Genomic DNA, 25,915 nt, shown 5'->3' with positions numbered 1-25,915 from the left:
TTTTACTTGTCTTCATGTGCTGCACTTCTAGCATGTGCACTGTAATTACTGCAAACATCTATTCCTTTGTAAATGAATGCCATGTTGCCGTGTGAAGATTAATTTGGCAACCAAAGTGATTTCGATGAGAATCCTGTGATACATACATTTTGATATTGGAAACTTTATTGAAGAAAATTCATAGAAATCAGATGCTTTTAAATCCAATTTCGGTTTTAGGTAACACTTTACAATAAGGTTCAATTTGTCAATTTAGGTTAACTACATTAGTTTGAAACATTTACATCAAAAATAAGCAAACAGGTGTGATGAAACATGAATTGAACCAATTTGTGCTTTATATCGTACTGGTCTGGATAAGGTAGTTTGGTAAGGGGGATTAGTGGGAAACTGGTCCTAGATCAGTGTAAAAAAGCTAAATAAGGATTCACTGTTTAGGTGTCATAGGGCAGGAATGCAGATAGTATGTTGCTATGAGTCAGTATTTGGTGTGAACATCCTTTGTGTCTTTAACACTGCAATTATGCAAAGATATGCCTTAACAACTGTTCCTCTAATATTCTGTGCACGCAATAAATATGTATAATACATCAACTGCAGTACATCCTCTCCACATCTCAGTCTGTTCACTTTGAAAGGCTAATTATAACTCAGATTTTATCTGTTCTTTTTCTTTGGATACTGATGAATTCTTTTTAAATCCCTCCATGACTGCCAGAGGAGGAGTCCAGGCACCACCACCCAGATCCCATTGAAGAACACCAGGTAGACCCACAGGTACAGCCAGTTGCTGGTGTTCAGGTTAGGGCTTCTGAATAGCCAGTCTGGACAGAAGGTCATCCAGCCTCCGTAAAACTCACACACACACAGTGTGATCTGAACAAAGTGCCTGGTTCAGAAAAAAAGTGAGACATTCACACAAATGCATAAAACGGCGTTAAAGGTCAAGAATCCCTTAATAATCATTTTATTTGCAGATTGTGGGATGGAGTTTGAATTGGAAATGAAAGCTGGATTGAGTTTGGCAAGTGGACAGAATCTAAAATGGATTGTATTTACATTAGAACAGATCTTTCTTCAGTATTATTTTGAAATCTGTTGCTTGATTTACCTGTAGTGTTTGTCTTTGATAATGGCGTAAACTAGAAGCAAGGCCAAAGAACCATCTAAAACCACTGTCAGAAGCTCCAGAGATACTATTGCCGGGTCTGAGTACAACCAGCGCTCATCTGCCTTGCCATATTCTTTCCCTGTTGAGTATTTTAATATTAATTAAATATTAAAGCTGCAGTCAATAAGTTTTTCCTCTTTGTCGCCATCTCTGTTTGAAAACCAGGAATTGCAGTTACATGTGGAATTATCTTCATAGTGTGTTGAACTCTGGCACGGCTCCAGCACGGATTAATCTAATGTTTTGAGGAGTATGTGTGGCAGTCAGTCACTGCACCGGTGTGAATCCTATACTTAGTAATCACAGATTCTAGCCTATGTCTTGGAATATATGACCCAAATAAGAATGTTCATCATATATTGTCATCTGAACAAGTAAGTAACAAGTCTACCACGTTTGTTCTGACCAACTGAGGAAAAAAGCATTACAATAAATTGCGCTACCAATGGTGATTAAATCTAAAGATCGGTTAGCTCATATCACATCAAACCGTTCAAATTATTATTATTGTTATACTTTATTCCCAGATTATTAATGTTAACAACATCAGCATTGCGTGACTATGAGTATAGTGTGTATTAGCGTGTAGATTTCAATTTCTGTACAGTCTAATCTCTAATTGTCATACCATTCGAATTTCATACCAAGAAATTCTTTTAACCCAAAAAGCAAACTATGCTCCGTTCGAACTGGTTGTCTTTAAAATACAAATCTTGTGCAATCCCAGGCTATCTGTAATCAGAAGCACATTTAAAACTGGAATATAATTTAATTTCATTCACATGTGAATGAAAATATATTTCATATCATCCTTTCTGGATTACAATCCACTATCAAAATGATTTTTTTGACATTTAATTATTCTAGCTGCTGTGAGAAAAGGCTATAAACGATCGGCCACCTGCAGGATCCTCACATGCCTAGTAGCCGGGACAACTTCTTTATGTTTACAGACGTGACGTAATGACGCAGTGCCATGCTCGAATTTCCCGCCAAAACCTACCCGTACCACTCAAATTAGAAAACATTATTATAAGCTAAACGTTGTGAATCGGGCTAAAGTAAGGCGATAGTTTTGAACACTGGCTGGTTATGCACTTGTTCAAATATTGATTTTGGATCATTTTTAACAAAAAAAAGTTACGGACTGCAGCTTCAATTTACTACATTGCTTCAGAAGACAGATCCCACTCTTTTTAGAGCAAAAATTGCATAAATTTAAACTAATTTATTTCTAGCCTGAACTACTCCTTTATTGTTACTATTGCATTTTGATTATATAGAATACTCAATGTTCAGTGAATGGCCTTTGAACTTTGTGCATCATACCAACAAACACCACTAGATGTCATCCTACTCTATCAGACTTTTTCTTCTAAACAAATTAGTTCATTTCATTAGTGCAAAAAAATTTTTTTTCACTTTACATTTGACTGTGTGTGTTGTAAGGTTGTAACACAGTATACTCACATAGCTCTGCCAATAGACCGTCAGAAGTTGCCACATTTCCAATAAATGACATGTAGACGAAGGGTCCCTCCTGCGCGGTCAAGCAGCCAGAGATGAGCAGACAGTTACAAACAGGTCAAAAGTGAACGTTCCTGCATGCACCTTTGTACCTACCAGAGTAAAATGAACAATTGCGTCGTAAAACAACCACACAAGGACCCACCGATCAACAGCTGAACATTTATTCCCCTATTTTTGCGCAAAAACAAACCCGACAGCAAACTGAGCCACACACGCGAGTAGAGAATAAACCGTTACTTTAGTGAAAAGTGCAGGTTCTTTGCCTTCTGCCATTATTTAGTGCACGTTTGCAGTAGTTCTTTACTCTATCTCAATGGTTGAATGACATATCCAGGCCCCGCCCATCGTTTTAATGGTGGCGCTTTGCAACCATAGACTCGTGCATAGCTCTTTCTGCGCTTCATCTATGGAAGGCCATAAGGGCCAAAAACACATGAATTTTAAGTGTCAACAAGGCGTTAAACACGCGTATTTCACGCGTAAACAACACGTATTTAAATACATGTCGTTTACGCGTGAAATACACGTGTTTAACGCGTTGTTGACGCTTAAAAGTCATGTGTTTTTGGCCCTTATGGCCTTCCATATTCATCCGTCCACGTCAGAGCGGAGTACGTTTTGGCGGCAGTTTGTTTTATGTTTTTACTGTCATTCACCGAGCGAACTGTCTAGAGCGCACTGTACTGCGCGGTGACGTATCTTTACGTACGTTACTGGCGTACGTATCCTGTCAGCTGTGCAAACTTGCGCAATCTGTAGTCTACGCACAATGACGCAAATCTACAGAACGGGTCAAATGAAACATCGCCTTAACTCCAATGTTTCACTGCAGAATCACTGCACCTTTTATCATGATCTTTTACCTAGAAACCCATTATAAAATGGCGTAAAACTGTAGTATGCATCCATAAGATCTTTTAATTGTCAAAAAAATAATATTACAGTTACCATATACAGGAGTCTGTGTCCCATCTGCTCCGCACTACCCTTGTTCTTCGTACATACACCATCATCTACTCCCCCCCTAGCGCTGGGAAGTCCGACTCATTTCCGCGATTCAGGCCTTTCCCAAAATGAACCAGTCCAAAAAAACGATCCAGCAAATTTTCTTAAACTAATTGGCATATTACTTTTCTAAAAAAGTTAAAATAAATCAATACATAAATGCATATGTTATCACTGATTTTTATTCAGAAGTATCAATAAGCAATTTCACGTATCCCGTTCAATTTGTTGCATATTTGATTCAGCTCAAAAGTGCATAAAGTGACTTAGAAGTATGATTTGCATATACAATAATTAAAAATTCACATGGCTGATTTTAGTGTGTTTTAATAAAAATAACATAAATAAATAAAACGTTCGTATGCGTGTTGATAAAACATACAATCAGGACATAGCCTAAACATTTCCTATATGGAAGCCCGTTTCCGCCACTGAATAAAATAAATAAATAAAAAGGTAATTGTGGTGATTACACTTCTGGCTTCTGACTTTTTTTTCTCGGGATTGCGAGTTTATATCAATAAATCGCAATTGTGACTTTTCCCCCCTCAGAACTTGAAGTTGTAAATTCCAATTTTGAGGTGGGAAAAAAAACGATGTTCTCAGAATTGCCAGTTTAATAACTTGCAATTGCATTTTATAAAGTCAGAATTAAGAGAATTGCAATTCTGAAAAAAGTCAACATTTCTAGATATAAACTTGAAATTCTGTAAAAAAAAAAAATTTATATGTTATATTTTATAACTCACAACTGCGAGTTTATATCAATAAATCGCAATTGTGACTTTTCCCCCCTCAGAACTTGAAGTTGTAAATTCCAATTTTGAGGTGGGAAAAAAACGATGTTCTCAGAATTGCCAGTTTAATAACTTGCAATTGCATTTTATAAAGTCAGAATTAAGAGAATTGCAATTCTGAAAAAAGTCAACATTTCTAGATATAAACTTGAAATTCTGTAAAAAAAAAATTTTATATGTTATATTTTATAACTCACAACTGCGAGTTTATTACAGAGCCCCTAAAGGGACATGGTGGTGGGAAAAAAATTCGGGGTGGGAGGAACATTTTTTTTGCGTTCCCTCGAGAAACTTTTGCGTTTCCTCAAGAAACTTTTGCGTTCTCTCGCAAAGATATTTGCGTTCCCTTTTGCGTTCTCTCACAAAAATATTTTGCATTCCCTCGCAAAACTTTTGCATTCTCACGCAAAATATATTTGCGTTTTGCGAGGGAACGCAAAGTTTCTTGAGGGAACGCAAAAGTTTTGCAAGAGAATGCAAAAAATCTGACAAATGTTTTTTCCTCCCACCCCAAATTTTTTCACTCAATCGGATTTTTTCCCACCACCATGTCCCTTTAGGGGCTCCGTAGTTTACATCTCAGAATTCTGAGAAAAAAAGTCAGAATTGCGAGAAAAAAAAGTCAGAATTGTGAGATAAAAAGTCGCAATTATCTTTTAAAAAATTCTGTGGTGGAAATGGGCTTCCATAATTTCCTTATCCAGTACAATATACAGTCAATAGGCCTATTGGAAGCGGATCAAAAAAGTTCATCAAAGTTGTCCTAAGAAAAGAACGCATTTTGGTTTTAGGACAACTTTGATGAAAGGTTTTGATCCACTTCAAATGGTGACTAGTATATTTACGAAAATGAAGGTTCAATGAGTCGTGACTTGTGAACCGGTTCATTAAAAGATCCGACTCAGATGAACGATTCAAAGACGAACCGGACAGCGCTACACCCCCCTCCGCCCGTCGGTCGGTACTACAGACACACATACACACAGAGCCATGGCCGAGAACGCCGGCTTGGAAAACCATCGCATTAAGAGCTTTAAAAACAAGGGGCGAGATGTGGAGGTAAGTCCACCAGAGACCTTGGACTCTGGGTTTTATTTCAGTTCAGTTTCCTCCTGCTGAGTCTCTGTGGTTCTGGTTGTATGGTGTCGAATCGGAGCGGGTGTTTGTGGATCCAGCAAGAGCATCATGCGGAGCGGGCGCGGCCTAGACAGAGGCCTCTTTAAACACATTTGCCTTCAATATTCACCAGCTCTTCGCGGCTTATACACGGGCTTGAGTTGGTATAGCGCATTATTTAGTCGTGTGACATCAAGACGGGTTTGTTTATTAGACCGGTTTAGTGGTTCAGCAATTAATTTTTTCATTTTAAATTACGCTGAGCCAAAACATGCAGATTTATCGTGTTAGCATGTGTGCTAACGGCTAACTGGTTAGCAGGCGGCAGATTAATCGTCCAGCAGCCCGTTTATTCGTGTTTTTTCGTACCCATACTTTTAACATTCATGTATAGAAGATAAACACCCTAAACATTATCACATAATGGGAAATATAACTTGCGAACCAGATATATGCGACAGAGACCGGTGTGTTAACACCGGCTTTAGCAATCTCTCCAGAACTGAACTAATAACCAGTCAACGTCTGACCTCTTTATTGCTTGTTTAGTCACGCCAGGTTGACAGGCCTGTTGTAGGTGATTTTAGTAGACGTGTTCATTGATTAGAGCTGTTTGTGGTGTTTTAATAAATATGTCATTGTGAAAAGACAGCTGTTTCACATCTTTTCCTCTTCAGTCAGATTGCCCTTTGGTGTGGCAGTTAGCATCTAGACATGACCTGTAGATACACCAGAGCTAAATAAACTTGATTTTATTGCCTACAAACTGGAAGGGAGACCTCCAGACGGTCGTGCTCCTGACTGCATACCCCAGTGTAGGCTGTAACAAGGCGACCTAGAAATACTAGCAAGCCAGGTTGTGCAGTAAAATGGTAGATTATATAATGCAGCAGTGGAGTTTTTTTTTTTCACTGTTGGCTTGAACACTAGGCAACTAAAGATGTAATGTAGCCTGTTGTAGGTGATTTTAGTAGACGTGTTCATTGATTAGAGCTGTTTGTGGTGTTTTAATAAATATGTCATTGTGAAAAGACAGCTGTTTCACATCTTTTCCTCTTCAGTCAGATTGCCCTTTGGTGTGGCAGTTAGCATCTAGACATGACCTGTAGATACACCAGAGCTAAATAAACTTGATTTTATTGCCTACAAACTGGAAGGGAGACCTCCAGACGGTCGTGCTCCTGACTGCATACCCCAGTGTAGGCTGTAACAAGGCGACCTAGAAATACTAGCAAGCCAGGTTGTGCAGTAAAATGGTAGATTATATAATGCAGCAGTGGAGTTTTTTTTTTCACTGTTGGCTTGAACACTAGGCAACTAAAGATGTAATGTCATTTTTATATTGTTATGTTTAAGTTTTATGACATCCCTTTCAGTTAGCTCCTCAGGGCTGGGTGATGTGATATTGAAATAGTAAAATTTTAAACCAGGTCATTTATATTCATCACTTACCATGGCAGTGATAAACATCACAAAAAATAGACTTGTGACTACACCAAATTTATAATCCTCAAGTTTCATAATTCAACATAAATGAATGACTCCAACCTACAACTACTATAAGTATATCAAACTTTATCCACATACAGTCCACTCATGTAATCAATATATAGGCTATATATATATAGCAAATCTCTATATTATCTTCCCACTATATAAAGTTGGATAAATATAATATCCAGATTTATCCACATGCATACTCGCATAAAGTGAAATAATCTATATAGCAAATCTTACCTGCTTGATTGTTTATATCATCACAAAATGTAAACTGTATTATCGGCCAGTATTATATTTACAGTTTTATATATAAAGACAAAGTTGGATGTATATATATATATAATACATCCAACTTTGTCTTTACTTAAAGAACAGTCATGTAAAGCACTAAATAGCGAATGTCAACTCCTTGATTGGCAAAATGTAAACTATATTATTGCACAGCTCTATATATTAAGTATATGTACATGAAGTACACTCACGTAAAACAAAATATATAGCAAATATCAACTGCTCGATTGTTTGTCTTTGAATATTTAACTATATTATCACCCAGCTCCATATATAAAGTTGGATATATAGGCTAGTACATCCAACTTTAACTGCATACATATTTACGTAAAGCAATATACTATATAGTAAATCTCAACTGCTTGATTGTTTATATCACACAAATCATATATTGTTGCCATTTTCTAATCTGCCAACTTTAACTATAAGGCATTAAAATATTAAACATCATGATTTTCTCTTGCTGCTTTGAAAAAAATGTGTATTGTGAAAAGGACTATACAAATAAAATGTAATTGATATCTTTAACCAAATGCAGGCAGTTAAGTTGAAACATGGCAGCTATCTCATCTAACGCCATCTCTAACCCAAGGACCACCGTAATGAGCTTTCAAAGTCACTTTCAAATGAGTTGTATAAAAGTTAAGGTGCTGCGATCACATTTATAATGAACTAATTTACTCTTATACCCTGTTGATACTAGACATCATTATCATCATCTGCCGTGGGCTCATGAGAGTAACCCCAGAGGCCTCCTTCAAGATTAACAGTGTGAATTGACTGCGACTGTAGGGTGCTGGTGTGACTCAGCCGTCAGACACATGGCTTTGGATGAGGCCGGCAAAGCTGTCGCCCTTCTGCAGCTATTCCCGGAATTTGCAAACCAGATTCAGATTTCTCATCTTGTGTTCCTATAAGAGCGAAGGGCTCATGCACAGTGGCTCAGCTGACCTATTTGATGTGGCCAGCAACGGACTGTGGAACTGTGGGATACTTTGACTCATTAGCTGCTAGATTTAGCTCATAACAAGGATGTAATCGTGGCTAACCAAAAGAGTAACAAGTGCTTCTGTGTTTTGCATTTGCATAAGTAGCTGTGGAAAAAGAAACAAAGATGTTTGAGTAGTCTGCTATATCACACATTCTCTTCATACAAAGATCAAAGAGTTCATGTTCAAATTTGCACATTAATGCACAATATTCAAAAAAACCTTTTTGATTGGATTATAAGGGCTGAGTGTTGACAGATTTCACAATTTGATTTGCAGTCATTAATTAATTCAGTTGATTCATTTAGATATATTTTCGAAGCTGTACATGTAAATTCTTTTAAGGAAAAAATCTCTCAATTAAAGATGTAAACTATACAGAGAACCCTGTCAGTTGGTACGTTATTGTGATATTAAAGTTTTACATTTACAAAAGAGTCCAAACTATTAAATTCAATTGCTATTTATTTTTTTTTATTTACACATTTTTTACTTGTTGTATGCAAACATTTGAGTTGCACACAAGGCAATGTCGATAATGTCGACTAATTGTTTCAGCCCTAGTTACAAATAATGTTGTAGTAAAGTTTTGTTCATACACCAACATTAAACAGCCTAGAGTAAAAGATCGATCTTGGGATTTAAGACTCAATATTGAGTAGTGGTCGACCGATATTGGTTTTTTGACAGCCGATGCCAATATCTTGGAAAGCCGATATAATTGTATTTATTTTAATTAATATTTAAGAAATTTGAAATCATTTGAAAATGGATTTAAAAATAAATGTGTAAAATAAACATACTTATACTTTAAATGACAATGTATTTTTCACAAAAAAACTAATATTTAATAAAAAGTAAACATTGTAACCAACAGGGCACTAAGTATTCTGGGAAGTTTGTGTGCATTGGGAATCATATTTTTTCAAATAAAGCCAAGGTAACAGTAATTTTACACACAGAACACAGTGAAAATGACATGAATATGACATTGGGCAAATGGATAAAGCGCAGCATAATTTGAAATCACGAGTTGATCACGCATCTCCAGTGAGGCAGAACTCTCCTCCTGTCCGCATTCGATTCACACGAACCGACCGTCATACAGAGAACACGCGATCATGCAGGATACACATGCACACTTCACGAGATCTCAACTGGATTCGACTAAGTTTGCAAGGTTTGTGAAATTAAATGTTCATTAATAGACATTCAAAGATTAGTTCAAATGATTTAAATGCGTATTTGCTGAATGCTGACGGCAAATGAGACAGTATTATAATGTTTGCTTTTCTATTACTAATAATATAAAAGCAATCGTTATAATTAGGGCTGCACGATAAATCGCATACGATATTTAATGCGCATCTTGTCAGAAAGTCGGTTCTGTAATCGGCAGTAAATCTCCATCACGTGCGTGCTTTCACATTGAGCAGCATTAACTACACAGAGCCGTTGTTCACTGACGTGCTGCGCAAAAAATTGCGCAAATATGAACGTGGTTTTGCGCTGCTCATCAGTGAACAACGGCTCTGTGTAGTTAATGGTGCTCAATGTGAAACCACGCATGTGATGGAGATTTACTGCTGATTACAGAACCGGCTTTACTGATAAGATGCGCGTTAAATATCACATGCGATTTATCGTGCAGCCCTAGTTATAATACTTTTTTGCATACATTTTAATTGCTTTGTTTAACCGTTCTATCTGATTATTAGACAGAACTGTTGACGACAGCGAACAAGAGGGAGAATGTGAGCACTGTGTGTTCAGGCGCTGCCATTTTCAGCGCCGTCAAAATAAAAGTCCCGCCTCGAAAGCATCGGCTAAACAGAAAAACCTTATCGTCTGATGCCGATATTTGAAAAATGACAAATATTGGCCGATATATCGGCCTTGGTGATATATCGGTCGACCACTAATATTGAGAGATTGTCAACCTAGCCATACTGAATTACTTGAAGTCTTTCCCTCAGTAAGCCTACATCCTGCTGTTTTGCATTTTCCAGATGCTGTAGCTAAATCATGTGCAGGTAATTTGTATAATATTTACACTTTTGTTTTAAAGCAACTTACAGTTGCATTCAAGATAAACATTTTATCAGTATGTGTTTTCCCTTGGACTCAAACATGGCCTTGTTGTTGTGAGCTGCGTAGTCTAAAAATTTGTCACGCCTGATGTCTGTGGATATAATGTGGTCAGCCTATTTATTAGTATGTCGTGGACCTAACAGCAGTGAGACAGCATGTCCTCAGACCACGCTGGCAACCAGACAAGCACATGCACACATACTGTGTCATTATGCTGGTCTCTAGAGTGCCAAGCTGTCATGTCACCAGCGATGCATCGCTCCGCTGACGCCTGGAGTGCTTCCTCTCGGCTCTGCCCTCCTGTCATTCGGCTGTGACTCACACATATCGCATGCGCCGCTAAAATACCATTCATGTTGAAACTCCAGGAATCCGCTTTGTGTTGAGAATTTCTTGCTTTTATTTGGTTTCCTGAAATGGGCCGAGATGTGACCTAGTGTTAGTTTAACTTTGAGCCATGATGCTTTTGCAGGTGAAACAAGTTTGAATCTGGCATTAATTGAAATAGTTTTCTGCGCAATGTACTCTTATGATTTAAAGTATGTGCCAAATGCACAAATTGAACTCTTGCGTATCCGATCATGCTCTGACGTCCTTATATATTTAATACGTCATTACTTGATTGGCTCTATGACTCTCTCTCCTCTGTCTCCTCTCCACCTGTAGCTGGTGTGTGGTGAGTGCACTGACACAGTTGTGCTGTGGCTGCCATCGCAGCATCCAAGTGGAAGCTGCACACTGGTGGTGGTTGAGAAGAGACCCCCTCCCCACATGATTGTAAAGCGCTTTGGGTGTACAGCAATACACAATAAAGTGCTATACAAATACATCATTCATTCATTACGAAATAAACCTTTTCTGTTTCCCTTTCTTGTTTGTTCGGTTTGCTTTACTTCAACATTCTCTTGCTTTCCCCCTCTCCATAGTTTTTGGATTACATAAGGCACAGTATGGGTTTGCTGGAACATGAACTAGGATGCCCAGTCACAAGATCAAATCCGATCCGTCCCACCATTCCCACCGCACAGCAAATGCAGTCTTTACATCATTGGCTGATGATGTTTTTCTTTTTCCTTCTATGTCCCATTGAAGTTATATTTCAAAATATTATTTAAATAATGGTGTAGAACTACTTGTGATGGATGGTCTGTCCATCTTTTGCAATAAAGTCAGCATAAAATGAAAATTCACCCTATTTATTTTTTAAATGCATGTTATATGCATGTCCATGCATATTTCGTTTTGTTTTATGAATTAGACTTTGTAATGTTTAATCATATTGTCATTACTGGGTCTTCCAGTGAAAACAGACTTCTTTCTAACATATGTAGGGAGTACTCCAATCATTTATGGCGCTTTTCCACTGCGTGGCACGGCTCGGTTCGGCTCGGTTTGCGTTTCCACTGCTGTTTAGTATCGCTTTAGAATGGGCGTGATTATTCACATGTTGTTATAGTTGTGCCGCCTCTACTGCCACGACTCCTAAAAAAACGTTTTCATTCCGCATCGCCCCATCAAGCTCTCGCTGGATCCGCTCCTCTGCTATCAACGAGAGGAACGTCTGTTCTTCCACAACAGGGGGAACAGCCACTTTTTGGTTGTTAAAAAAAGGTGCGCTCGTTCAAAACAGTTGCGTTCGATCCTTCGCTGGCTGTGCTGATTTAAATCTAGCGGTTCTGTTGTGTTTGTGTCTCATGTCGCAAGTTCAGTGACACTGGTAGTGACGATTTTCTCCGGCCAATCCGTGATCAGCAGAGTTTACACGTCACGTTTTGGTAATGGGTACGGTGCGCTTGGAACCCCAACCGAAGTGGTACTAAAAAATGTACCAGGTACTGTACCCAGTGGAAAACCCCCAAAAAGTGAACCGTACCGTGCCGTACCATGCAGTGGAAAAGCGCCATTAGTTACTACTATTTGTTTCTTTAAAATACATGAATCTTGCAATGCCAATAGCCATAGATGCTGGTATGGCAATAAATAAACAAATAAACCAATCATTTAGTTTGCTTAATCTCCGCCCCGCAAACTCATGTTCATCTGCATCTACTTTTGAGTACAACGCCCACATCTCACAAGCCAATCAGCAACCAATACTTAAAGGGCACCTATTATGCCCCTATTTACAATATGTAATATAAGTCTCAGGTGTCCCCAGAATGTGTCTGTGAAGTTTCAGCTCAAAATACCCCACAGATAATTTATTGTATCATTTTGAAAATGCCTATTTTGAGTGGAAGCAGAAACACGCTGTTTTCGTGCATGTCTCTTTAAGTGCAAATGAGCTGCTGATCCCCGCCCCCTTTTCCAGAATAGGGCTATGCTTTTACAGTTCATACGTCAGATACTCTGCCAAAAAACATCTGTTTGGTTTTGATTGTCTATCGCACTGAAATCATGCATTTTAAAGCCATATAAGTTTAAACTTCTGATATAGGGTTTTCTGAGCGCACGCATCTGAAGCATGCGCACAGAAAGTGACAGTCACTCGTTATGTGAGTACTAAGTTCTCTTTCATGTCTTATTGCGCATAAACTAAAGCATAAAAATATACTCAAGTTTGTTAACACAAGTTACAAAAATACAGTCGGGTATATCTGTGAAGTTAAACAGCTTTATTGTATTAATTTATGTGTTTCGATAACCTGTTACACTTGGATGTAGCTATATCACAATTTGGAAGAAAAATGGGTGGCTTTGCTGTGTTTGTTGCTTCAGACATGTCTGGTGCAGATGTGTGTTCTATTGGGTTTTGAGCAACAGTTCTAATAGAATGGCCACAAAATGTGATTGTCTAAATGAAGGAGTGAGTGACAGCTGGGTTCTGCTGTCACCATGGTTACCACGGTTGGTTGCCTCTTTGTTCTGTTGGAGTGGCCAGACTTTAGTTGCCATTAATGTTGCATTTTGTTTCAGTCGTTACAGCCCATTCAATATTACAGTGTATGAACGAATCACTTGTGAATTTGAACAAACCGCAAAACCAAAGTATTAATCTGGCATCCACCCATAATGCTCTGGCAATACAAGGGCGCCTTTTCTTCATAAAATGTTACATTTTAGCCATTATCTTTTTTTGTCACTATTTATACATTAGATGTTGTAAGGGAAACCAGTCAATTTAGCTCAAAGGGAATCATTTAAGATTTTAAAGGGAATTTGGACAGAATCACTGTTTTACGGCTGATCACTGAGACGGCCAGCGATTCATTGAACGGGCCATATAACATCAATTCTGCAATGGATATTTATATCCAAAATATAGTGAAAACACTATTAATTAGCACAGTAACAAGATCGGCAGTTTAAGACATGAGCTTGAAAGCACAAAACAAGATACTTCTCTTTTCAATATAAACAAGGCTTTATTGGATAAATCTAAGACATACAAACTAATCTAACACATAAACACACGCATTCACACAAGTTGCAGAAAGAGAGAACGTGAGGAAATAATTAGTTTAAGAGGATGAAAATGTGAAATCTCAAGTTTACAGCAAAATATGCAATTGCATAGATCTGAACAACCGTCAATCGCTTAATTAACCCTCGCATTGAGTTCCTCAATGAGGTTAACATTTATATTAAATGCACCAGTTCAGCTAGAATCTGGAGGTACTTGGGTTGTGTGCGGGGTTCCCTTCCTTGTCTGGTTGCCGAAAGGGGTTTCCCGCGGTCGCTGATTGGCTGGAAGTTCAGTCTTGGGAAGCCAGTGGTTGGGTGTTGGCTGATGACGCGGAGTTGTGGTCTGGTTAAAGTTTTAGACGGCAGTCACGGCATTCGAGGTCGGACTCGGAGACATGGCGTTAGGTAAAACTTAACTCGGAACACAAAACTCTCAACGGAAAATAAAATAAAGTAAAGAAATAGAAGTAAAGTTTGACGAGACTAGGTGGCGTTTCTCCTGATGGTTTTGGAGGAGCTGGCGTGTAAGCCAGAGCACGCTCAAAGAGCGCAAAAAGCGATGACTGAAAAGCACGGCTAGAAGCCATGACCAAAAAAGAAGAGAGAAGAGTGAAGATTTGATGGTGTCTTGAGTATTTAAACTGGGCTTTTGGACACCTCCCAAATGGTGTTTTGACCAATTAGATGTCGTCTTTGCTCGGGGTGTTGTATATTTCTCCACCCAATTCATAAATCAAATGTTATCTTATCAGGCACATGGTCCGAGTTTTCCGCTCTTGCAGAGTATAATTTTGGACATGATTTCTATAACAAGAATATGATACATTTGACAAAGAATTGATTGGAAGAAACGTTTCCAGCAAGAAGATTCAAACACACGCGTACTAAACATGAATATGAACCCTTAAGCTATTCAATAGTTATTCAAAATACATACTCAATAAATGATTAAGACCTTATAGTCACATGTGGGTTACATACATAATATGGAGTTATGCATAGAAATTATTAGTTGCTCACAAGTCCTTTTAGTGTCATTTAGGTGCATGGAAAGGCAGTTTCTGTGCCATTATGTGAATGTATGAAGACCAGAGATTAAGAGGTCTGTAAGGAATCTCTGAAAGTCTGTTCTTTATCTCCTAGGTGGGGGAAGTCAATCCACAGAGCTCGTGATTGTGGTTACTATCACGTGATGGTCATGCTGTCATCTCTTTGACCATTTAATCTTGATTACTTGCCCTAAAATTGACAATCTCCTTCTTGAGTTGTTATGATCAGTGCTTGCTTCAGACTGGCTAGTGCTAGGATCTGATTTATGAACATCCTGTTGTCTTGGGCCTCTGTGGAATTCGGCTCCTCATGTTTCAACCATGTTTTGACCAAATCTTAGATTGTCTGATATCCTACTATATGTTGTACTGTAGTTAGCTCATATTTCTTTCATTCTTTTTCAGACGATGCGAAGACATCGCAATGAAGTGACGGTAGAACTGAGAAAGGTAAGTTCACAATAAATGTGAGGTCTGTCATAGTTACAGGTGTATATGCATATTCACTGTTCATTTGCAGGTTTCCTCCGGATGGAGGTATTAAAGCTACAGTGTGCAGCTTAACATTGCATTCTGATGCAATACATGTGACTCATCAGAGAATGCTGGATGAAATAAACTAGACTTAGAACACTGGATTCTCATCCTCTTTAGGTTTTTTTTCATTCCTAAATAACTATGTGCACTCTCAGCGACAACATTAAGCTCTGTTTATTGTGGTGATTCAGTGCGTACTTGAGATTTGTATTTACTGCCTAAATAGTACTGAATAGTTTCTCAGTCTCATTTAGGGCTGGGCTGTAAAGCTAAAACAATTATATCTTGATACTTGATCTTTTTTTTTTGGCAGTATTTTCTAGCGTTATTTATGTATTTGCTCTGAAATGGTATGAAATGATCTGTGAACTTGTAGTCACTGACGCATCATCTAAAATGTATTAATCAAAATGATTCACAGATGTTCTAGTGCCATCTCTGATTTATCAACAACAAATATATTGCGATTTATTACTGTTTCAGTTCTCTTGAACTAGCCTAATAATGGCTAAGTAAAAAGTGTTTTTGCAATGTAGCTTGTAGGGATGTAACGATTAACCGCGAGCTGGTTGAAAATCGATTTAAATATGTGACGATTCAAATCGGTTGAGATGCTAAACAAATCGCGATTCAATTAGGGGTAGTTTATATGAATGTATGTCTGAGGGGAACTTACTGTCTTTAGAAAAGTTTAGATGGTATTTTCTCTTTTCATCTTGCCTCTGTACAAAGCATTAAAAAATTCATATAGAGTTCATAAGTACATTTACATTATATTTAAATTTTGTCATTTAGCAGACGCTTTTACCTAAAGCGACATACAAATGAGGACAATAGAAGCAATCAAAACCAACAAAAGAGCAATAATATGCAAGTGCTATATTAGTATATTATTATAGTGTTATATTTCAATTTCACAAAGAAATGTGCAGCATTTTGTAATAAAAGGACATTAATTTATAATTTGTTAAAAAAACTTGTGAATCGAATCGTGAAATCAAAATCGTGAATCGAATCGAGAAATCGTGAATCAAATCGAATCGTGAGTTGAGTGAATCGTTACATTAGCTTACATTAGTCCCTAGTAGCTTGTAATTATATATTGCAGGACTTCAGTACATATTCGATCGCCCAGTTCTAATATCATTCATCCAGTATCATTTTTAAGATGTGACTTGCAATCCTGCTAACTGACCCACAGTGTGATAATCTCTTGACGTTGCTCTGAGAATTTACTTGCAGTGTTGTGTGTGAGATGATGCGATTGTGTGGGTACATCGCTGCAGGAAATAGAGGAGCATCTGTAGTTTAAATATGGCCTGGGCAGGGAGCTCTCTGGAGTCTCTTCATGCATTACAGTAGACTTAAGCAGGTGGTGATTGCATGAAAACAAATATTTAAATGCATTTGGTATTTGGAAAGTGTTTATTTCAAACTAATTAAACAGATTGACTATACAATAGAAATATAAATAGATTTTTTTATGTATGTGGATTATAAAACAACAACAAAATGTTTTTCTGTAGAAGCCTTCTCATGGCTTTGTTCTCTTGTCCGGTGAGCTGTTTCTGTTGGAGATCTGTTTGCGCTTGCAGTATTTGGGTCACGCCATCCATGGTCACGGGGCCCCTGGCTGGCTGCACCCCAAGAAGAAGGGTTGTCATGAGGGGCTTCCCTCGTCACACAGTGTTGGCAAGGAACTCAGAACCTTGCTAGAACTATTTGTGCATTTGTGGGTTTCTACATCTATTAAAAAACTGTAACAGATCCCTACTTGAGAATGTAGCATGTCATCACCAGAAGCAAAGTTGCCTGCAGCCTCTGACAAAGTCCATTAGTACAAATGGATACCCGAATACTTTGGGTCACGTCTGAGTGAGTAGAAATCCCCTGTTGTTGATCTACTAGGCCAGAGTTGATGTGGAGCAGAAGTTTAGTCCTACAGCCTTGATGTTGTTGATTCATTTGGTGCTGGATTGGGTGACACAGCAAGTCCTGTCCATATTAGGCAGTTACACTGTCAGCCCAGAGGAATCAGGCATAATTCTGCTGTACTGCTCTGTGTGCGTTTGTGAGCGAGACATTCCTCTTTGCATTCCTGTTTGCTCCAACATTAGAGTCACAGACCGCTCACTAACATTATTTTTCTCACACTTTGTGTCCCATTTCGTCAGTTGCCTTTTTCAAGGGTTTGGTTATTGTGCTGTTGAATTCTATTTCATTGACATCAGCAGCAAAATATTCCATTAAGAGGCAATATCATGAGAAAACAGAAGATTGAGTAAAACTTGAAATATTTCCTCTGTGATTAAAAACCAGTTATTCAGACTACGCTGCTAGAGTGACTGAAACTGTTAGACTTCAAAAGCCCATAACTGTCCACAATAATTTGTCAACGTATTTGATCTGATCTTTCCGCACCTACTTGAGATGCAGAACAACCATCAGCATTAAAAAAAGCTGTCTGACTGTGTGTAGCACCTTCCACTCCGCAGTTCCTTCTTGGTGTTAAAAATTAGCAGCTGATGTTTATATTTAGAAAGGTTAAAATATAAAATCATTTCATTCTGATCCACTGTATTGAGGAAGAGGTCTGATGTCTTGAAGATACAGCAGAAAAAGCAGCCTGTTTGATTTCATGGTTATTAAAAATGAATACACCTTTGTTAAATATAGGCCAACATGACATTAATCAACACATGAAATGGTGTGTTTTCTGATTTCCTTAAATGCATTGAGTCTGTAAAATCTCAGATAGGTTTGAATTTGTATTTTGTATTGTATGTTTAGATCTGCATGATCTCATGAGGCTCAGGAACTATTAAGTTCATGTTATCACAGAGAACCTGGTGTTTATTTGGTTTCTCAATCCGTACAGAACAAAAGAGACGAGCATCTCCTGAAGAAACGAAATGTTCCGCAGGAAGAGAGTCTGGAAGATTCTGATGTGGACTCTGATTTCAAAGGGGTAAGAGGCTTTCTTCTCATTTCATCTCACTCCATATCTTCCATTTTCATTTATATAGTTTGTCTAAACTTTCCTCTCTATTTTCTCCTCAGCAAAATGTAACGCTAGATGCCATTTTACAGGTAAGATTCTAGCATGTGTTGATGTTAAATGGTGGTGGTAAGAGAGGCATTAACTCTGATAAATAACCGATACAGAGGGTCAGCGCACACATCAGCACTACACTTCACAAAGTGTGTGTGGGTGTGAGCGGCCCCTTCTTCCTCTCATTCTCCATTTCTCATCTTTTTCACTACAGAACGCCACCAGTGACAATGCAGTGGTGCAGCTCAGTGCAGTGCAAGCAGCCAGGTAAAATGTTGCGATATGTATATGAAAGGATTTGCATTTGTTATACGATGCCTTCTAATACCATCTTTCATAACCTTGCATCAACTTATAAAAATTGACTCTTTTTACTTTCTTAATACACATTCCTGGTGTTTATGATTTATCAGTAAATGTGAATCTAAAGAAGCAAAGTTTAAGACCTGCACTAATTTCATTCGTCGTTGAATGTCATTAATGTTACATTTTGATGTTAATATTTTATATAGAGCTGAAATAGTTGATCAGCTGAATGTAAAAAGCCTAACACAAAACAGAAAATTGGCATACTTTTTAAATTATGCTTGTAAGTAAATATAATTAAATATTTTTGGCTGGATTGGTCTCTTTGAAATAAATTGCATTAACACTGCTGGTATTTATTTGGAGTGCTGAAAGATGTTTGTTTTTCTCGTTTCTGTCCTTACAGAAAATTGCTCTCAAGTGACAGAAATCCCCCCATAGATGACTTGATAAAATGTGGAATCCTTCCAATCTTAGTCAAATGCCTGGAGAGTGATGACAAGTGAGTGACTACATGGCACTGAGTGAAATTATTCTAAACTTAATTGTGCTGTTTGTGTACGAATGTCGTCTTAGTTGCTGGTATAAAGTGTATGAGAGAAAAGAGTAAAGGACAAGAGAGGGTGCATGTTAGATGGACCGAGTTCCTCCGGTGAGATGGTCAGAGTGGACTGTGATCCTCAAGAGCTGTTCATCATACACTTCCATTCAAAAATTTGGGCCTCAGTAAGATTTAATTTTTGAAAGAAATTCATTCTACACCGATGCATTATATTGATCAAAATGAAAAAAAACTGACATTTTAAGTTGTAATAATGTTTAAGAATTGTAATATTTTTGCAGTATTTTGATCAAATAAATGTAGCATTGGAGAGCAAAAGACACTTATTGCAAAAACATTTTGCCGAAATTCTTATATTCAAGGGGTGTGTGTGTGTATTACACACAAGCAGCATCTTTTAAATGCATAACTATGAGGATAAATAAAGATTGGTACCTGATACACAAATGAAAATCCACCTTTTCAACATCTATGTAATGTTAAAACTTTAATCCTTTTGTTCACAAATTACTGGAAAGGTAATTATAATGCATTGGACAATAGGTGTGGGTACACTGTGTACGACTCATTACTTTTGGTCATGTCTGACTCGAAATCAGCCAAGAACTGTTACTGTGTTTGTGTACTTTAATAAAAAAAAAAAGGCTTTTAAAGGTCAGTTCTGGCTACAAACACTGAATCCTGTGGGAAAGTCCTGCGGAGTATCACAGAAGGTCACTCTAAATTCAGAGTGGTCAGAAGCAAAGTGTTGTTTATCCACCACCCCAAAAACATCTAAACTTACTTGTCTCTCTCTCTTTCTTCATCAGTCCTTCATTGCAGTTTGAAGCTGCCTGGGCTTTGACCAACATTGCATCAGGGACGTCTGCGCAGACTCAGGCAGTGGTCAAATCCAGTACGTTGTTTGGACAGGCTTTCCTCTTCATCCGTTCTGTGTATAGCTAATCGCTGTATGTTCTCCTCTCATTCTCTCTCTCTCTGTCTGTGTAGATGCTGTCCCATTGTTTTTGAGACTTCTCCACTCTCCTCATCAGAATGTGTGTGAGCAGGCCGTGTGGGCGCTGGGAAACATCATTGGTGAGTAACTGTGAAATGTCCTCACACTGTTACCGCCTCTGAATTTTGTAACTAAAAGTGAGAAAAATGAGAACAAGAATTTAAATTGAAACCAGTGAGAGGGGAAAAGTTTGACCTTTTTTTCATTCTCCTGGCAATGAAAACTCACTGAGCAGTATTATGTGAACCTTTGGATGTCATCATGCCTTGAGCAGCTGCTACATGCATATTGGTGGCATTAACACATTGAAAGCTGTTTGTTCAACCAGCATTAAACACCAAAGGAAGAATATATTATTTTACCTTTTTTTATTTATTCAAGGTTCACAAACCTTCAAAGCTGTACTTGCATTGCGCCACCTATAGTACTGGAGTATATTCGCTTTTTGTTCAGTCCAACAAATTTGTTTTGCTCTCGATGTGAATAGGTTTCTTTTTTGTTTCGCTTTTGGCACAAATATAGTCTTTACCATATTCTTGACTGTAGCCACTACATTTGATTTTCTTCTTTAAGAAATTGTCTTTAAAATTTTTACTTTACATTTGTCCCCAAAATGCTGTTCCATATTTTGAAAGTTGTAACAGCTGGGATGATCATCAGAACTTAACCCATGTGTTTGTTTTATGGGCCCTGTGCAGGTGATGGGCCTCAGTGTCGAGATTACGTTATCTCGCTCGGCGTGGTCAAACCTCTCTTGTCGTTTATTAATCCTTCCATCCCCATAACCTTCTTGAGAAATGTTACCTGGGTCATTGTCAACCTGTGCCGAAACAAAGACCCACCCCCACCTATGGAAACAGTACAAGAGGTGAGGAGTGTGTGTGTGTGATTGTATGTGCATGTACTGAGTAAAATGAATCTATGAATTGTTCAGTTGAATATTGTTTAGTAAAGAACAACTTCAGGCATTTTTGGTAACCTAAAATAACGCTTGGTCTATGGCTGTTTGAGTGATTTGTATGTATGTGTGTATGAAGGACTTTATAAACTAGCATTTAATCCAGTAAAGTATCTGTCACAATATCTTAAAGAGTGTGCAAGAGATTGTCAAGAATTTTTTCTTCAAAAAAATTATATCGCGATACATATTGATATTGAATTATTGTCCAGCCCTACTTTATACTCGCCCTCTCAATTATCTGGTGTCTCTCCTTTTAAACTTAGTATCTGTTCAGTCTGTGCCGATATTATGCTGTGTAATCGACATGCCAGTATTTTATCTAATTTTTTTTTTCTCCTCTTTTCTGTAATGTGGAGGTGTAGCTTTGAGCTGAAAGGAACATATTGTACCTCCTGCTGCTAAGAAATCATTAGACCGTGTTCTCACTCTGTTTCATAGATGGCAGGCCTAATGAATATTCTGTTGTCCTACAGCTGATTTCATGTTTACATGCTGTTTGCTTATTCTCAGTCTGGTGGTTTAAACTAAAATATTAATTTCTAAAATTCTCTTTTTTTCGCTCACAGATTCTTCCTGCCCTTTGTGTACTCATATATCATACAGATATAAATGTAAGTACAAGATATAAACATTTTTTTATAAGTGTTGCTCTTAATTACATAAATAGTGTCGTAAATTTGGATTTAGTTACTTAACTGACTGATTTACATTATTCTTTAGTTATTATTGCACAAAAAAGGGTATTCTATTGCCTTGAGGGGATTTCTTTTGCAGTAATGATCAGCTGACATTTTTCTTAATTATTATACGGCTTATCAAATAAGTACATTAACATTTTCTTTACTTTGAATTATATCCTCTAAAAAAATAAGAAAAATTGTAAATTTAACCCCTCAGTGTTACAACATCGTCAGGGGGCTGTGTAATGAATGGTAGAAACTGAGTCTGTGTTCACATTTTAAACACTAAAATCTCCTCCTTCCTCTAGATTCTGGTAGACACAGTGTGGGCTCTGTCCTATCTGACAGATGGAGGTAACGAGCAGATTCAGATGGTAATAGACTCAGGTGTCGTCCCCTTCCTTGTTCCACTGCTCAGCCACCAAGAGGTCAAAGTTCAGGTAAAAAATAATACCATTTCTATACATTAAAAACAACACGCAGCCATTTTCTAAAAAGTGTTTGTGTATCCTGTGCTCAGACTGCGGCGCTGAGAGCGGTGGGGAACATTGTAACAGGGACGGATGAGCAGACTCAGGTGGTGCTCAACTGTGATGTCCTCTCTCACTTTCCCAACCTGCTCACACACCCCAAAGAGAAGATCAACAAGGTGAGACACACACACACACTCAGACACACACATCCCATCTGATCCCATTTGTGTGAAATGTAATCAAGATGATGAAACCCAAATATTTACTTGTCTAATTTCATAAATGACTCCAGAAATCTCCCCAGTCGCAGTGTAAGCACTGTGGCTCATGTTTAGAGTGCATCTGTGATGTATCTGTTCTTCCCTGCAGGAGGCAGTGTGGTTCCTGTCCAATATAACAGCAGGTAACCAGCAGCAGGTGCAGGCTGTAATAGATGCTGGTCTCATACCCATGATCATTCACCAGCTTGCCAAGGTAAGATGTTATCTGTGTAGCCTGCTGTACATCCACTTTTCTCTTTTGCGCTTTTTAGCATTCATTATAGCTTTTAATTACAGATTTGCAGTACTTGTCACAGTATATATAATATGGGGTCCAAAGTCTTGAGACCAATAGTGAACATGCTCCTATGTTGCGTTTTTCTTTTTTATATATATCTTATTAATATTATTTTAATTTTGCTTTAAATTTTCAAGTGTAAATTCTTTTAAGTCCAAGCAATGTCTTGTGATCAGAATATCATAGGTATTTAATGTTAGGTCTTATTTGACTTGGGCCAATAAGTAACCACCCACAACACCCTAGAATCGAAATAAAACACTCTTAAAAAAAATCTAGAAATATTATGATTATTTGACTATTTCACTATTAATAATCTGTTCAGAAGAAGAAAATTCTGGAGCTTGAATCTAGACTCTTTGAAGAGTCCGTATAAGATGCTCCAATAAACAGTGCTTGATCTTTAATGTGTTTTTCTAAACAGGGTGATTTTGGAACACAGAAGGAGGCTGCATGGGCCATTAGCAACTTGACAATAAGTGGAAGAAAGGATCAGGTATGAACCATTCCAGATGAATTTCGGATTCCGAGCTACTTTTCTTTTCCAGCTTGTTCATTGGTTACCTTGATGTAATTGGCAGGTGGAGTACTTAGTGCAGCAAAATGTGATCCCGCCCTTCTGCAACCTGCTGTCAGTGAAAGACTCTCAGGTGGTCCAGGTGGTTCTCGATGGACTGAAAAACATCCTCATCATGGCTGGGGAGGAAGCCAGCACAATTGCTGAGATCATTGAAGAGTGTGGAGGTAATGCATTACGTATAGAAATGGGTGGTCCTTCATATTTAGACCGTCTCTCTTGGTTGTGTTGTGATAAATTATCTGTAGATTAGGCCGAATTTATCACACATGCACATTCACTGATGTTTTACTTGTTTTATAGAAAAATTTAAAAGATTAGCAGTAATAATCTTGCTTCTGTATTTCAGGATTGGAAAAAATCGAGAACCTACAGCAGCATGAAAATGAGGACATCTATAAACTTGCATTTGAAATCATCGATCAGTACTTTTCAGGAGACGATGTGAGTCACAATCTCTTGGTTCTTGGCATGTTTCTCTGTATAGTGCTTGATGCACTAATGTGTTGTTGCTTGTGGGCGTTATTGGGGCTTTCGCACCCGAGGAAACTTTTCATAGTTCCTAGAAGTACTGGCGGAAGTAACCGCAGGAACTAGGAACGGTTTTAGTTCTAGAAACTCTGTTTGGGGGAAATAAATTAGCTTGTACTTCAGAGTAGTGTCTTAAAGTCCCCCTGTAGTGAAAATCAAGTTTTTATGTTGTTTATTTGTGTATGTGGTGTTTTTAGTATGCTTTTAGACAAACCATGTGCCAATCTATTTATCAACACCATTGCTGAGTATTTTCTCCTTAAAACTGTAGTTTCCCAAAGGCAGTCCCAGAAATGCGGTTTGAAACAGCCGTCAGTTTGTTCCGTCACAATCCAATAACCAATCACGTCAAGGGATCGATTCCTATCACTAGCATGCAAAATATACCAATACCAGCACAAAACCAAAAATTTATTAGTGCAAAAAACCCATGAAGCTGTGGTTTAATGTGAATTTAGAACCGCTAACTTGCATTATAACCCGTGCCAACAGTGTAAAAGTATAAAGTTACTTACTTGACAATGTTGTGTCCTAAAATGCCTTGAAGACTCGAATACAGCCGTTTGTGATTCTTAATTCGCACCCGCGAGAATACGCGTGTGAAGTGCAGACCGATGCGGGAGAGGTGTGTTATAGTATTCACTGTAGTTGTCCGCTAGTAAAAACATAGTTTTATCAGTCATTATCCGTGTATGCCGTTGTTTTGCGTTTACTTCAGTTCAGTGGATCAGGAGGCGCTGGCTGGTGCGACTGAGTAGAGGTGGGACTAATTTGCATATTCATAGTTCCGCGTATAGTAAATGAGGCACGGTGTAGAGTTACATTTAAGCTATTTTAAGGCATGAGAAAATTATTTTCACAAGAAAAAACATTTAAATATGTCATAGGGATAAAATATTTGACTACCGGGGGACTTTAAACAGTACTACTATAGGAACTACTACCCTCAATGATTTGTCACACTGCAAGTTGTCATAGGAGATTTAGTCAGATTTTTGTGCTCTTTCAAGTGTAAATCGTGTGCTTACATTCCATCTCTGTTATCACGAAACCCACGACACGCAACAAAAACGATTCCGATCATGGCGTTCTCCATTTACCGGTTGTTGACGTTTGTAAATGAGAGTTGTAAATCCAGAGTTCCTGCTGCCAGTGCGAATGCAACCAGGAAAATGGCCCAAGGGGGAAATTGGTTCTCTAGGAACGACCATGCTGGCTAGTTCCTATAACTACGTGGTGTGAAAGCCCCATTTGTTGGTGGTTCTGTCTAGATTTGAATTATGAGTAGATATCATGTTAGTAATGTCTGGTTCTGTTTCTAGATTGATGAGGACCCCAGCCTGATTCCTGGTGCCACCCAGGGAGGCACATTTAACTTTGATCCATCCTCCAACCTACAAACCAAGGAGTTCAAGTTCTAGACAACCGGAGCTTCGAACTTAGGAATGGTGGGTTTCCCAGCTGCTCCTCAACCCCTGCCACCTACTGACCCATCATCTATCCAACCACTCACTAACCAGAAAAACCAACCAATCACCATGCTCAGAAACGACACTCACTCACACAGAAGAAACTAGCACTGAAGGATCTGAGTCTCAACGCCACTCAAAATATGGATGGATCTCGACAACCTCAAGACATGGAAGAAAAAAAAGAACAAGACTCATTATACTGCAGTTGCCAAAAAACAAAACAACAAAAAAAGGATATATATTTTGCTCTTTCACTCACTCACTC

At 38.1% G+C, this 25,915-nt stretch overlaps 1 protein-coding gene and 1 pseudogene across 1 annotated transcript; one reads left to right on the top strand and one right to left on the bottom strand.

The window, feature by feature from the left end:
• Window positions 1-655: 655 nt before the first annotated feature.
• On the bottom strand, window positions 656-3,032 carry LOC107560991 (emopamil-binding protein-like; annotated as a pseudogene).
• A 2,435-nt stretch (window positions 3,033-5,467) lies between these two features.
• On the top strand, window positions 5,468-25,874 carry LOC107560982 (importin subunit alpha-4). The gene is made up of 17 exons (XM_016245303.1): window positions 5,468-5,562; window positions 15,350-15,394; window positions 18,360-18,449; window positions 18,542-18,571; window positions 18,748-18,800; window positions 19,246-19,341; window positions 20,211-20,296; window positions 20,392-20,478; window positions 21,097-21,266; window positions 21,926-21,970; window positions 22,348-22,479; window positions 22,560-22,688; window positions 22,882-22,986; window positions 23,495-23,566; window positions 23,652-23,814; window positions 23,997-24,091; window positions 25,501-25,874. Exons 1-17 carry the CDS (start codon window positions 5,494-5,496, stop codon window positions 25,597-25,599), a joined length of 1,566 nt encoding a protein of 521 aa, XP_016100789.1. The 5' UTR covers window positions 5,468-5,493; the 3' UTR covers window positions 25,600-25,874.
• Window positions 25,875-25,915: the final 41 nt, after the last annotated feature.

This window comes from Sinocyclocheilus grahami, unplaced genomic scaffold, assembly GCF_001515645.1.
Source record: "Sinocyclocheilus grahami isolate Dianchi unplaced genomic scaffold, SAMN03320097.WGS_v1.1 scaffold750.1, whole genome shotgun sequence".
In the NCBI taxonomy this organism is placed as follows: Eukaryota; Metazoa; Chordata; class Actinopteri; order Cypriniformes; family Cyprinidae; genus Sinocyclocheilus; species Sinocyclocheilus grahami.
The sequence above is the reverse complement of the archived record's forward strand: the minus strand, read 5'-3'. Positions and strand labels throughout refer to the sequence as shown.

Bases quoted from the DNA above. Each gene is read 5' to 3' on its own strand.
- LOC107560982 (XM_016245303.1), top strand. From the start codon at position 5,494: ATGGCCGAGAACGCCGGCTTGGAAAACCATCGCATTAAGAGCTTTAAA. The intron at 19,342-20,210 runs GTGAGTGACTAC...TTTCTTCATCAG, and splicing joins TGCCTGGAGAGTGATGACAA to TCCTTCATTGCAGTTTGAAG. The intron at 23,815-23,996 runs GTAATGCATTAC...TCTGTATTTCAG, and splicing joins GATCATTGAAGAGTGTGGAG to GATTGGAAAAAATCGAGAAC.